The sequence below is a fragment of the Fundulus heteroclitus genome, chromosome 20 (genome assembly GCF_011125445.2).
Source record: "Fundulus heteroclitus isolate FHET01 chromosome 20, MU-UCD_Fhet_4.1, whole genome shotgun sequence".
Lineage (NCBI taxonomy): Eukaryota > Metazoa > Chordata > Actinopteri > Cyprinodontiformes > Fundulidae > Fundulus > Fundulus heteroclitus.
The window spans coordinates 17,297,527-17,312,346 of NC_046380.1; the positions used below are offsets into that span (position 1 = coordinate 17,297,527).

Here is a 14,820-nt window from a genome sequence, read left to right on the forward strand (position 1 = left end):
GACAGTCCACTCATGTCAACTCATTCTCTCCTCGTTTCCTCAGCTCTCTACGCCGAGACACTTCTGTCTAATGAATTAGAGGGATTGCCATCCCACAGGGCCGAGCGGGGCTCTGTCATCCCTGAGTGTTGCTTTCCCCCTCTTGTTCATTGCCCAGCATCGAAAGGCAATAGTCGCCAATCAGGATTCATTACAGCGGCGAATCTGTGAGCGAACTGCCGGCTGCACGCGCAAAACACACAACTGTCCAGGAGAAGAAATGGGCCTCCGCTGGACCCCCTGAAACTTAATTGGATTGCCAATACGGCCCACAGACGTCTGAGGAGCTGAGACAAACAATGGAGCTGAAAATAAATACTCCAAAGGCACAGTGATGAGTCCACTTGGTGAACTGAAACAATATTGATCTTCTTCTTCTCTTTTTGTTTGTTTAGAAACTCATCCAGGCTAATAGCTGTCTGAAAATGTAATCTCTCCCTTGTCCACCAACCCCCCCCCCCCCCCTCCCCTTCCATATTCCCCATTATGTGGCTCCTTTTAGCGAGCTTCGAATAGTTTAGGTTCAGCGTCGCACTGGGGTACGAGGCATGGGGCTGGGGACCAATTGTTTGCTAATGTTGACACCTGCCAGAGCAGGCTTGGCCCTATTTGGGGCCCGCCAAAGCTGTAAACTGGATGCTCCCCCCCCCCCCTCCTCCTCCTCCTCCACTCTTTAGCGAGATTAAGTGTGGGTTTCTGGGGGTCACAAATCACTGGACTCCCTCTGATGTTGTGAGGCACAGAGCCAGAGACTAAGAGGCCTAAGAAAAAAAAAAAGAGGAAAGCTGGAGAGGGAGGGACAGAGGAGGGAAGAGGGATAAAGAGTGACAGTCTATTGTTTCCTGAAAAGGAGCGGAATAATGTATCTTCTTGCGTGCACATAGCCAGTGCGCCCCATTCAGAAAAAAAATAAAAGAAAATAAAAGAATGAAAAACATCAACAGTGGGTGCGTTGCACAGATTTCTAGGACGCAGAGAAATTTCAGATAATTCTTTATAACTTAGCTTCGCCAATGTATTCCCAATTAATCACAACTAGATTTTCCAAATAAATAAAAAAATCTGCTAGCCAGTAAAAACATCCGTGTTTATATGCTGCCTTGCAACTATGCTGTTTTTCTGGTAGGATCGTGTTACACATCTACAAATTTTTTCATTTTTTTTTTTTTTTTGTAAACACATGTTGCAAAAAAAAAAAAAGAAAAAAAAAGAAACCAAGTGTCCATAGCAGACAGTGTCCAGCTCCTCCTCTTCTTTTCTTCCTTTGCACATGTACATTAATGCAAAAAATAGAGAGGCAGAGATCTGAGCAGCAGCAGAAGAAGAGCCCTGTCTCCCCTTTTTCTAAACTGCTGCTGTCCAGCCTGATCGTGTCAGTTTGAAGGCCCCCATTCAGGAGTATTCAAGCATCTGCCTTTGAGGCACAATAGCAGCTAGTTTATAAACTGTCTGCCCAGGCACCCAAAGGCTTTAGTTCGTATTGTTTTCTCCCCCCTTAATAAACTTTTTGGAGGAGTTCATCAACTTGCCTGAATAGCCGATGCAGCAAGTCTCAAGACAGAAAATAACAGAAGGGTCCTTTCTCCTCCCCTCTTCCTTTTCTAGTGGCTGTTTGTCTAACAATGGTGAGAGCAGGCTGTCAGACATCACAGGGCTTTTTTTTTTTGTAGCAATACAAAAAAAAGCATTCGAAAAAAGGGAAAGAAAGCTTCTCAAAATGCAACTCAAACACTGTTGTGTTTGCAATTTTGTGCAGATCTGCAAGATGTCCAAGTGGCAACAAAGGTTCGGGAAACTACCTTTGAAATGGAAAAAGTTGGCGGAAGATTTTCTAAACACCAATATTTTTTTTTTTATCTGTGATTGAAAAGTGAATGTCCGGGGAGTGGAAAAAACGCGTTTAAGATATTCGTTTTCTATTCAACGTCTAGGAATTCACAGAGAGCCAGACACCTGCTTAAGACAAGCAGCACTGAAATGATGGGATGCAATAAAAAGTAATTTTGGATGTAAGCCATTAATCCACTGTTATACCTTTAAACTCTGTCAAGAAAGAAAAAAAAAAAAATGAGCCAAACTTAAAAGTCTCTAATAGATGTCTAGTGTAATTAATTTCATACCTAATTAAAACGAGGCCACAGTCCGTGCATGCTCGCTTGTTTAGCCCCCTGGATGGTCATAATTGAAGTAATAGCGGAAAAAAGGAGGGCTGCTTAGAAATAGAACCCCACAGCAATCCAATTCAACAACACTGCCATCCAACCACGCTGATCCCCCCCACCCCCAAACCCCCCCTCCATCCTCCACAATCTGACCCAAAAAAAGGCCTTATTGGCTGCCCTGGACTAACCACCTACTGTTTCCCACCGATGCACTGGGTGCGTTCTAACACCCTAATTAGATGTGACAAGTTCAACGAGCCGGCTTCAGAGGAGGAAAAGCTGGTCAGGTTATGATTTCCGAGTCAGACTCACAGGGGGAATCTCTGGACAGCTGATTCCTGTCAGCCTCATTCATCCTCTTCCAGCCAATTAAACATTAATGCTAACAAAGCGATGACAATTTGGAGGAGGGGGGATACATTAAAGGCCTGAAGTGGAAATGGAAACGTATCATACGACTGCTAAGAACAACAACAAAAACGACAGTGATAGTAATATTTGTAATAAAGATAGTTAGACTTTAGAATTCAAAACACAATACCAGAAATATGTTGCATTTAATAGAATAAAATAAAAGGACATATATATTTTTGAAATATATTTCTGTTGATAAAATTTCTTTGGGTTCCCAATAAATTGTATCTATCTATTTAATGACATTTTTTTAAATAATTTAAAATAAAACAAAATAATTTTGCAGTTTTTATGAAATTAACAATATAAAGTGAAATAAAAAAAATCTACATTTATGTCAATCTAACCATTTCAGAGTGTCTAGAATTTTTTACTTGTTGACACAAAATTGAAATGGTTTGAGTGAAAGAAGCGGGAGAAAAAGCAAGAGAAAAATCAAACTCAAGCTTGCATATGGAAATAAGATGAAAAATGGAGATTTTTTTTTTTTTTTTTTTTTTTTCCTCTATTACTTTTGGTCCTGCAGCCCTGCGGCCACGGCACAGTCCCATAGTGAAAATTGGCGGAATAAAACACAGACAGAAATGAGAGCCGCGTTGAAACACCCTACTGTTGTGACAGGATACCTGGAGGGCAGCGCTTCCTCTTTAATTTGTCTCATATGGTTTGAGACCCCCAACCAGTCATTCAATTCTCAGAGCCTCCGTAAGCCTACCGAATTTAATTCTCGATGGTGAAATTATATGCTATAATTAAATATCACATCATTTAAAAAAAAAATGGGGGGGAAAAAATACTCGGTGCACAGAGGCATCTTATCAACTTCCTCGTTGTTATCACAATGAAAGTAACAACATCTAAAAATGGGCCTATCTGCATTTATGTGTGTTGGGGGGGGGGGGGGGGGGGATTGCAGGCTAAACAAAGGAGGCACCTATGGGCTTACTGCTTATATTCTGATATTTTTTCGAGCAAGGAACGTTAACCTTGAAATGGTGCTATCTGCGCCTAACAATGTGTGATCATAACCCCATAAATGAGGGGAGAAATTGAATCCTTTTAAGTTATTAAGCAGGAAAGGATTATAAACTCGTCTTTATAAATGAGCTAGAAATCCCCATGTCTTTCTCTGTACACTTTTAAATTTCCCACAAGAAGCAGGAGAGGAGAGATTGCCCCTTTTCAAGAGCCCCCCACAAGAGATGGAAAAAAACCCATTTTTGTGCCCAGATAGGAAGTCGTCCCACATGGTAAGCGCAACTTTAATTAATGGACAGCCTTGAGAGGTATCACTGTCAGCTTGGATAATGGTGACAGAGCTGGTGTTTGTGCTTCCATGAATATTTCTCATGTGATCAAAGTCAAATGCCAGCACAGAGTGAATTTAAGCCTACTTCATTTTTTTTTTTTTTTTTTTCCCCCCTCCATGCTGTTGACACTTAAAGCTCCTGACACTGAAATGTCTCGCCGGGTTGGAAGGTCTACAAGCTTAAATTGTGCTCTTTTAAAAACGTATGCTCATTACTAACAAGCGGGAGGTGTCGCGTTATTGTGCGGGACGATTTGTTCGCCTTACCTTTGCTCGAACCGGAAAGCAATTACTTGTATTTGATTCTGTCGTCAGGTCTCACGATATGTTAATTTGCAATCAATAAGAACCCATGCTAACCCATTGTGAACGGCGTTTTGCGTCTTAAATCTTCTCTTCAGCGTACAACCAACGGTACAAGCGAAATTAGTCGGTGTTTTATTAATCCCTACAGACTAAAAGAACATCAACATGCCTTTGGGGTTGCTAGGTAACGCCTTACCTAGCAACCAAAGAACTGAGCTAAGCTAACAGGAATAAAATCCATTTGACGTGTCGCTGATTATTTTTTTATTTATTATGTAGCGGCTGTTGGGGTTAAATGCTAATCAGTCATCGCTTTCTAAATCTGCTCCTCAGCATGAAAGGATGAGCAAAAAATAGTCAGTATTTTCAGCACCTTCTGACTAAAAGCAACTTTATGAGTCTATCCTGGTTGATGGGGGAACATCTAAACATAACAACTTAAGATCAAGGCTGAGATAATATAGGAATACAAGCAACCTACAATGGGTAAACGTGTTCTTTTTATATTAGTTAGCTTTGAATTAAATGCTGTTCACTAAAAGCTGTGATGCTGTATCACTAAAAGCACAGATTAATTAATTGGTGCTTCATTATCTTTGCCTTGCCTGAAAGAACATCAGACTGCTGTTGTGGTTGAGAGGCAACAATCTTACCAGCAACCACGAGGCTAGGCAGGAATGTTAGCAATCAGTGAAATATATCAACAATTATATGTTATATTGTTTAGCTGTTCTTGAGGTTAAATGACAATAAATTATCCTGTTCTAAATTTACTGTTTGGTTTATCACCAAAAGTATAAAATAGATTATTTAATGCTTGTATCAGTCCCAGGCAACATACAGTAGCGATGAACTAGGCTAATTTAAAGGAAATATTATTGAGCTACAAGGTAAGCTCCTAAAGATGTTCCTGTGAAATCAGTTTAATAATTCACAGATTATGTTTTCATATGTTTATAGATTATTTTGGTTAACTGCTAATCAGTCATCCTACTTTGTAGCTATTCATCATCATATTATTATTTTTTTTAAATCAGTTCCTACTGACTCGAAGAATTTCAGGATATTTTCCAGGTTTCTGGGCAACGTCTTGCATGCAGCTAAAGAATAACGCTAAGCTAAAGGGAATATTAGCAAGCTACAAGGGATAAATGCTTTCTTCATAAATCCATTTTATCTCACAGAATTTTTTTATTATATCAGTGGTTTAGGTGAAATTCTTATTCCTATTTTACTTATACTCTTTGGCATACTATATTCTAGTATAATCAAGCTGAATCACGTTTGAATCAGTCCCACCAGGCTAAAGTGAAGGTCAGGATGCTGCCCAGGTTCCTAGGCAACGTCTCACCAAGCAACCGGAGCACTAGGCTTAGCTAACAGTGATATTAGCCAATTGCAATGGATAAATATGTTAATGATGAATCCATATGACGTGCCACCGATTATTTTTGGATATTATTTAGCGGTTGTTGAGGTTAAATGTTAATCTGTCTCTCCTGCTACTGTTCACCTGCCACTGCTTGTTCATCACAGAAGAAAAGCAAAAAATACAGGCAGCGTGCCATCTGCTATAAAGCTTATATGCCTACAAGCAATAGGACAGCTTTGTCTATTTAGATAGTTTAATATTTAAAAATTTTTAAACATATTTTGTTTTCTTCTGAGAGAAACAGGGACATTTTTTAATGACAATCTTCCTTTCTGAAACCAGAGCTATAGGGTTAGACTGCTTTATTTTAGCAGTATGTTAAAGTTCACAGTTATTAGCATTACGATTTACATTGTTCACTGTTTGTAAGCAAACAATTTTTGCATGCATTTTGTTTCGTTCATGCAGTATTTATTGTTCACAAGCTATTGTAAAAATAGTAGCCTAACAGGCCTACTGACTAAAAAAAAATACCTTAGAATTTACAAGCCAATGGGTTTTTAGCTTTTGCTTTTCATGAATTTGTATTAATTTGGAAGACGAGCTTTTTTTTTTTTACGAAGTATTAACGATAATAATATTAATAATAAAAACAACAATGATAATGATGGCCTGCATTTTGTCACTTATTATTTTCAAATGCAAATTGTAATAATAATAATAATAATAATAATAATAATAATAATAATAATAATAATAATAATAATAATAATAATAATAATAATAATAATAATAATAATAATAATTGTGTCGGGTCTTTTTAGTTCCATGCCCCCTCCATAGGAAATGCAGGCCTACCGATGTAAATTCCAGTGAAATGTGGCTTGAGTGGCTGCGGGGACAGGGGAGGTTAATCCAAGTTTAATGCAGTGAAGCACAGCGCAGGGTCTGGGCTATGATGGGTATGTTATCTCTGCCCAACATTTGGGTCTCCCTCAATTTCCACCCAGCCAAATAGCTGCGAGAAAGTGCAGATGGAGTCACTCTGAATGCCTGAGGAAAAAACGTTATTAATAGCTAAATAACTTCCCCATACTTTCACTGAATCTCTCTCACACACTGTTCCAGATGGATTTGTTTGAAGTGGTCTCTCGCTTCATTCCCCCTGTCCTTCTCATTCAGCGCGGCTTTAGACCCGAAATATGGCTACATTATATTACCATACACTTAGAGACTGCGGCGTGCGTGGCGCTGGAGCGCGCGCCCGAGCGCAAGTGAATATGCGCGCGGAAGTGGGATGGGGGCAGTGGGGGGCATATTTTTTCAGTTTTATCCAATTTCAGCAGATTTTTTATTCTACGGCTTCTTTGTTTAGCAATGGAAGTGTTTTAGATTGTGTCGTTAAAGATAAAATACGCGCCAAATCTAAGGAGAAATTATTTCTCTGTTTCTGAACCGATATTGCAATTTGCAAATCAAACGTCTTTTCTGCAATAAAATAGACTCGTCACCGATCGTCTCCACTTTGCAAATCCAAACAAACACGGCCTGGCTGTCTCACTTCATCGCACCTTTGCGCAGCTCTGTCAGTTTCCCTCCTCAATGCGCAGAAATAATCCTACCTGGCATCTGTTTAATTAGACCGACCTGCAGGTAATCCTGCGATTTGTTGAAGTGTCCATCGCCTGTCTCCACCTCATCTGACGGTCGGACAGGATGCGTCATGTGTAGCAAATCGACGCCGGACATCTGATACATGTTCCCGTGACGCAAAAAAAAAAAAAAAAAAAAAAAAAAAAAAAAAAAATAAACATGCACGCGTTTTTGCGCGATGTAGCCTTTGCGCCATTTTCGTGAATAGCGCATGCCCCGGAATATTCAGGATTATTTACACGCTCAGTTTAGTTTGTTATGCAGAAAGCCCGTGTTTGCGGGGAAATCCAACGTGCATTAATTTGTTTGGGATTTTAAATCGACTTTTATTAGAGCAAGATTAGTACCAAGATAAATGCGCGATGTAACCTCTGAAAAAAAAAACTAATGCGAAGACGTAATAAACAAACAGATAGATAAATAAATAAAGTCTTAAAATCTGGATAAGTAAACCAGAAAAAAAATCGTTTGAATTTGGTGCCCAGGGCGAGCCACAGTGAGCTCCGCTCTGAGATGAAAGTGAAAAGAAATAAAAGGCTCTATTTAATCTGCTTTAAAAACCCCTCTCCACATAAGGGCTGTGCTTCAAACTCGCAGAGTGAGGGGCTGATTGGGGATAAATACATTTCTTACCATGCCTTCGAGCTATTACACCCGGCACGAACACAGGCACCTATTCAAGCGAGCATCGTTTCCAGCGCTTTTACTCTAATAAGTATTAACATTATTAAACGCCATCCGGATGCTGCTTGTCTAAACTGCGTTACGCACCGGGCGAGTCTCTCTTTTTATAGCAACGTAATTCGATCCCAATTTACAACAACAAGCGCCTCTAAAAAAAAAAAAAACGAGACAGCGACGTTATGTGGAAATGTTGCTATAAAACCAAGGGACTCAACAATAAAGCGCTGAAGATGCAGCTGAAGCCCAAACCAATCAATCAGGTGCGCGTTGTGCGTAAAGGACCAGGCTCCAGCGCCATACACGCCGGTCATTTGCAGCCAGCAGGGTTTACAAGACACTGGAGATATTTGCAAGAAAAGACTGACATTTTTCTCCTAACATTAATCTGCGCTGTGACCGAAAAAAAAAAGCGACCGTTTTCACGCCACATACCGATTCTTCTCCAACGGGGCCATTATATACTAAATTACAAAACTATCTAGCAGCGGGGCGTACTGAATAATTCATCTCCTTTTATGCCGCTCCTTGCCCTTTGTCCAAACTTTTCTCTCTCTGTTAGCAGCTCTTTGAATGTGAATGGACGCAGGCCCATATACGCTCTGCTTTACGCAGCCGTGCTTTCCAGGATTTGCTTTTGTACCCCGGAATCCTCGCTTTAGAAAAGCTTCAATAGAGGGGAGGTTTTGCTCATGAAGTTCATCTTCAAGTTTGAAAAAAAAAATTGTTGGGAGTCTCCTTCTTAAAGATAAAAATAGCTATTGTGTGTGTGTGTGTGTGTGTGTGTGTGTTTTAAAACCCGACTCTTTTCTCCCGGTTTGTCTTCAGAAGTAGCGGGATTTACACTGATAAAACAAACTGTTAGAATTGCAGCAATAAAATTGGTGGAATAATTCACATAGCTTTTTTTTATCTAACAACTAAACTGTACTTACTCAGCTAAATTAATTACATTGTTTAGCTGGTTTATTGTGCCATGTAAAGAGTTTGTAAACAATGTATTAAAAAGTCACTGAAATAGTAGTTTACAGCGCGGGGCATATTTCACAAAGTAATTGAAGAAACTATAAGTTACTAAAATATCTCATGTGTCACATCTTTAAAAAGTTTACCATAAACAATTAGAATATGTTTAACAATCTCACAAACTGTGTGGTCACCTAAATGCTACTTCTCCCATAGGCTGGATGAATCTGAAGTTGTATAACTTTGTATTTCCTGAATTGTATCAACACAAAGAACCTATTTTTGCTATTATATGTCCACACGTATGGGTGGTAACCACACACATATTTATCGCTATTCATGATGTGTGTGTGCACACATAATTAAAATTTTAAACCAAAACTATAAAATATATATTTGCTCTTTCATAATAAAAATATTTTTTCGGTCACTTCTAATTGCATTTATTAATATATTTGTTTATGTTCATACATATTATTTATTTAGTTGGTATTTGTATTGAAAAACAGTTTTGGGGGATGAGGGGGGGGGGGTAATTTTTTTAACACTTTCCTGCAGATCTTCACAAATTCAAGCAGAGACTGTCTGCATAAATAGCAGGACGTTTTGTCTGGCCAACGTTTCAAAGTCACTTAAGTAGCTACACACAGCCTGCATCTTTAGCAGCTACGCAGCTTGCTGCTTGCAGCGCCCCCTGCTCTATCGTACCAAACGTTTGCTCTCAGAAAACATAATTTAAAAAAAAAAAAAAACAGCGAGTCATAGAAGTTGTCGTGAAAATCTTGCTCCTGTTAGCCGCAGCTAAAATGTACATTTGGCTGCGGCTGGCTGGGGTTTAAGAAGCTAAGCATGCTAGCTTCTTCTAGCAGCGGGGCTAGCGCTAAAATAGTTAAAGCATAAGTGAAAGATAAACTTAAATTCTTGCAACAGGCCTTATGACAGCTCCTAGCTTTCACTGAGTTGGTATTTCCGTTTACAACACAGCCATAAACATGTCGGCCTGCTCCGGTTGGACACTGTAAACGACAAATGAGAACATCTGGCTGAACCATGCAGCACCTTCTGTTAAATTCCAATCTAGTGTAAAAAAATAGGATAAAAAACACTTAATGTTATTAGAACCCAGTTATTAGTGAGCATTATATTTACAAGTGGCATGCTTGAATAATTGTTTTATAATTTTAATTGCTAAAATTTAATTCCCTTGAAAATTCATTTTTTACAGTGTATGTCGGTATGTATAAGGCCGCTTAAAAGGCGCTCACTCCGTGCATTTTGTATATATTCAAATTCCCCTCCTTTTAGTGCAAAAAAAAAATCCATCATTAGAGCCTCGTCTCGATTTGAAAATTCAAATGCATCGCAACATGCTTCAGAAAACGGCGACCACGGGCGGAGAACGATTATCTTTTCAGGGCTATTTGGAGACAAAATACCTGCGCCGCTTTTCCCACACATCACTAAGAGCGGAAAAAAAACAATAACAGGCGCATCTATTTCCGCTTTGACTGGCAAGCGGCGAAGCGTCGGAGCGCTTGAAGTGGGTCAACTGTCAGCTGTCGTTTCAGACGTCCCCCTGAATGAGTGAGTGAAATGAGCAGGAATGCGCCACGCAAATTAATTCTCGGCAGCTAAATACCTTCTGCCAAGGCGCTCATAAATAATTGAAGGGAGTGAACAAGCGCTGGCTCGGAGTTTAAAGCGGCAACAAATTGTCTGCGCTCGGAGCCGCGGCTCGGATGTGGGACGATTTCCCCAGAGGTCGTTCGAGTAGGAAGTCAATTTAAAAATACGCCTGCTTCCAGTTTGCAAGGCTGCAAATTTACCTTAGCAATAATAACAATAATAATAATAATAATAATAATAATAATAATAATAATAATAATAATAATAATAATAATAATAATAATAATAATAATAATAATATGACATACAGTTTTATTTTTATTTGTTGTTAACTTACATTTATCACCGAGGATGCCATCGATGCTATGCTTTGTTTTCTTTTCTCCATCTTCATCCTTCTTATCACAGTCATCCTCGTCATCTTTTTTGCCAAATCGGGCCCTCAAAACGCGGCTGATGGAGCTCACTAATGGCAACAAAAAGGTAAATGGGTGATTAGGCCTAAAAGCCATAACAGAACCATAATAATCCCATGAAACATTTTATCTCTCTCTCTCTCTCTTTCGCTCTCTCTCTCTCTCTCTCTCTCTCTCTCTCTCTCTCTCTCTCTCTCTCTCTCTCTCTCTCTCTCTCTCTCTCTCTCTCTCTGAAGGAAACATAAATGGCACAGGAAAAGTTTTCACATGAAGCAGCAGCGTTTAGAGAAAATATTCATAATATAGGGAGCAAAAAAATAAATAAATAAATAAAAGTAAAGAAAAAAAGTAACGAACTGCTGGAGCACTGAAGCCACATTTCAACAGGACATGTACACGTTTTTCTCTGTGGGTTCGCTTACAGGGGCCTTCTATTATCGGTAGCTGAGGGGGTGGGGGCTTAAAACATGTTGAATTCAAAGTGATGTTCATTGAGAGGTGAGGCTGCGGTGTTCGCTGGTAGTAAGGGAAAAAAAAGTGCAGCTTACCAGATGAAGCCTCACCTGAAGGAACAGTGCTTCTGTCGCACACCCCGTCCTTCAGCAGCTTATCCCGGATCTCCCAGCTGAACATACCCGGGTTTTCCCTCTTGTACTCTTCGATCCGCTTCTCCACGTCGGGAGTTGCCACCTGCTTTAGGTTTGAAATGTTGATGGCAAGCGAAACAAAAAAAAAAAAAAGAAAAGAAAAAAAAAAGAAAAGAAAAGGAATTTTAGTTTGAACGTACATGATCCAATACACTAACATAAACTATAGAGGGTCAAATAAAATTCGTTTAATTAGAACAAGACATAGAATATCTTAGCTCAATTAACTGATCATTTAACATATACATTAATTTGATAAAGAAATAACATTTTCCACAGATATCATAACCAAATTTTATAGCACAAAACGTGAATTTTCAGAGTTTCCAATTTGCGAGATTTTTTACCTCTTTTATTATTTCATAAAGCTTTTGAAAGTATGAGACTTAAACGTATTTGTAAATAAAAAAGTGGATTAAAATAAAAACCTATACTAAAATAAATAAACAGCTCTGTAAACAATTTAAATATAAATTAACATTTACAATTTTATCAATACTATGATAAAATCCTATAATTAAATAAATCAGTGCCATGAGTTCTATTACATTGACGTTTATAGCAGAGAAAGCCCTCCCTTAGGAGTTTCGTAGGTGTTTAAAAGTGTGGAAATTGCTTTAATTTTACGTCAAATTTTAATTAAATCTAAAGTAACAGCTCTATAAGCCAGTTATTTTAGATAAATAAGCATGGTGAAATAATATTGTTTATTTAGATTTATCAGCAGCACCTATTTTGCTAAGCTGAGCATAATAGTTCCTCAATTTGAATATAGTTTTTAGGTTATTTATATGCAAAGATTAATTTAACTCGTAAATTGAGAGATATTTTCACATCACATTTTAATCTAAGCGGGACTTTTATCAGTCAATAGACAGAATGTCGAAGATGTGTTTGTATTATATAGACAACTATAATATCAAAAGGCACTGAAGTAGGCCCTATTATTATTATTATTATTATTATTATTATTATTATTATTATTATTATTATTATTATTATTGGAAGTTATAAAGCAATGTGTACATTCAGTCAGGTGTTTTATGCCTGCTGTGACCCACTCCCGTGACCACAGACCACCACTCACCCTGGGCTTGCTGCCCCCTATGGCCCCCGGACGGATCGAGCCGGTCTCTTGGTACCGGCACAGAATCTTGGAGACGCAGCCGTGAGAAACTCGCAGTTGTCGCGAGATCACACAGGGCCTGATGCCGTGGTGGGCCATCTCCACTATCTTGTGTCGGATGTGATTTGGCAGGGGCCTGCCGTTGATGAAGACTCCACCAAGCTGGTTCACCCTACCCTGGCCCAGAGGGGTGGACACTGCGTCGCAACAAGCAAAAACAACAACAACAAAAAAACAGAAATGTCAGAAATACGTTCAAATTCAACAATACTCTATTCAAATTAGGGTAGTAAACCTATAGATTGGATTTTAATTTGATTGGATAACGAAGCATTTGTTGCTTATTTCCATTCGGACGCAGTTTACGCACATTATCATATTAACCATTTTCCAGGGTGCTTCGTGCCAAATTCATCCTGACAGGATGCATCCAAGGATCCACTCCAGGATGCAATTTCACATCTGAGAGACACTAGAGAGGATGGCACTCCCCACCTTGATTATTCCTAGTCATGCTGTACAAATATTGATGTGATCCATTGAGCCAGCTCTTTGCCGTGTGTATTATTGCCATTTCCAGCTGCCGGACCACTCGAACAAATCCCGCGGCTCGAGTCACTTGCGAGCTACGTGGTTTTTGCACATTTCAGTCCAGGGCACTTGAGCACGAAGCGAGGGTAGAATGGGGAGGAAACAGTTTCCCGCAAATATACATGCAAATGCAATGATCTTTTTTTTTTCTTTTTTTTTTTACCCTTAGCACATATGTACAGACGATCTGAGTGTTATGCGCGTCTAAGAAAAGGAGGAAAATCGAATTAAATTGCAAATTAGGCTTCTAAATCCGAGTGCCAAATTAATTTACAGTAATGTCATGAAAGATTTAAACATGATTTTCGTGCATTCAACAACTGCTTGTATTATTATTATTAGCGAATACGCGTTGCGTTGAAATAACGTTTCCAAGAAGCAATAAAAAAAAGTAGGGAATTGCCTTAAATGTTGCCTGAAAAGCGCAGTTCAAACACTAGTTCAATAAAAACCTGCACCGTTGTGAATTAGCCGCGTTTTTAAAACACAATATTGCATTTACGGCAGCTCTAATTCTCCCCTGACCGTGACTTGAGGTCAACTTTAAGCAGCCCTGACTGCGGCGCGTTTTGTTCACCCATCTTTTTTATTTCCCAGCATGCCGCCGATGACAAACTGTGCTCACCGCCGCGCCGTATACAAGCTCACAGAGCGGACAGTTTTAATTTTCAAACCGGCACAAGTTCAAACATCAGGCACCCAGGGCTGTCCTTCTCCTCACCTTCCAGGGGGAAGCCGGTTCGTGGGTAGTTCTGGCCTGGCGCAGGGCGCACCATCCGAGGCACTGTTCCCGGTAAAGTAGCCATCCTGTAGCTACTGAGGCAAAAAAATATATATAAATAAAAAAAATCACAGCGCTATAGAACCTGTTTCACTCTGAAAGTCCAAGTCAAGAAACATAAAAGAAAAAGAAAAAAAAAGGGTAAAACGGAATGTGTTTGGAAAGATCAGAGAATAGGCGCTGTCAAATCCCAAATCCCAGGCGGAGAAAATCTGGACAGACCCTTCTTCCACCGGGGGTGGGGGGGAATAATAAAAAGGGATGCTCTCCTCTTGCTTGATAAATATGCCAAAAAATAGGACGATTAAATGCAGCAACAGATGAAACGAAAGCCTCTACAGAGGTAAGTTTGCAAAAGACAAAAATTAAAAAAAAGAGGCGCAAGCGACTAAATGATGATGCGTTGTGGGAAACGCGGTGTTATTCTTTTCCCCCTGGTGTAGTTTGGGTTCGGTATAATGTCTGCCGGCTGGCTGGAAGTAGTTTAAGTGGCCAACTTTCGTGCATGTCGTAGGAGGAGACAGCGGAGCGCTCCCATAGGCTCGCTGCCCTTTCTTTTATGGATGAAAGGGAGTGGGTTTAGCCAACAGCCGGGCGACCAATCAGATCGTCACATTTTAACTTTTTTTTTAATTCACTGCTGCCTCTCTTAGAGGACCACATAGAAGATGCTATAAGAAGAACACGTTGGGGGAAATTTAACAGAACATCAAACGTCTGAAGTTTACATT

At 39.5% G+C, this 14,820-nt stretch overlaps 1 protein-coding gene across 1 annotated transcript in view; it reads right to left on the bottom strand.

Moving 5' to 3' along the window:
- pax7a (paired box 7a) overlaps window positions 1-14,616 on the bottom strand; it is a 60,534-nt gene extending 45,918 nt beyond the window's left edge. Inside the window, 4 exon segments of the mRNA XM_012881393.3 lie at window positions 10,866-10,994; window positions 11,508-11,637; window positions 12,679-12,914; window positions 14,030-14,616. Of these exon segments, the coding sequence (XP_012736847.1) occupies window positions 10,866-10,994; window positions 11,508-11,637; window positions 12,679-12,914; window positions 14,030-14,114 (580 nt within the window). The 5' untranslated portion in view covers window positions 14,115-14,616.
- Between the last annotated feature and the right edge of the window lie 204 nt (window positions 14,617-14,820).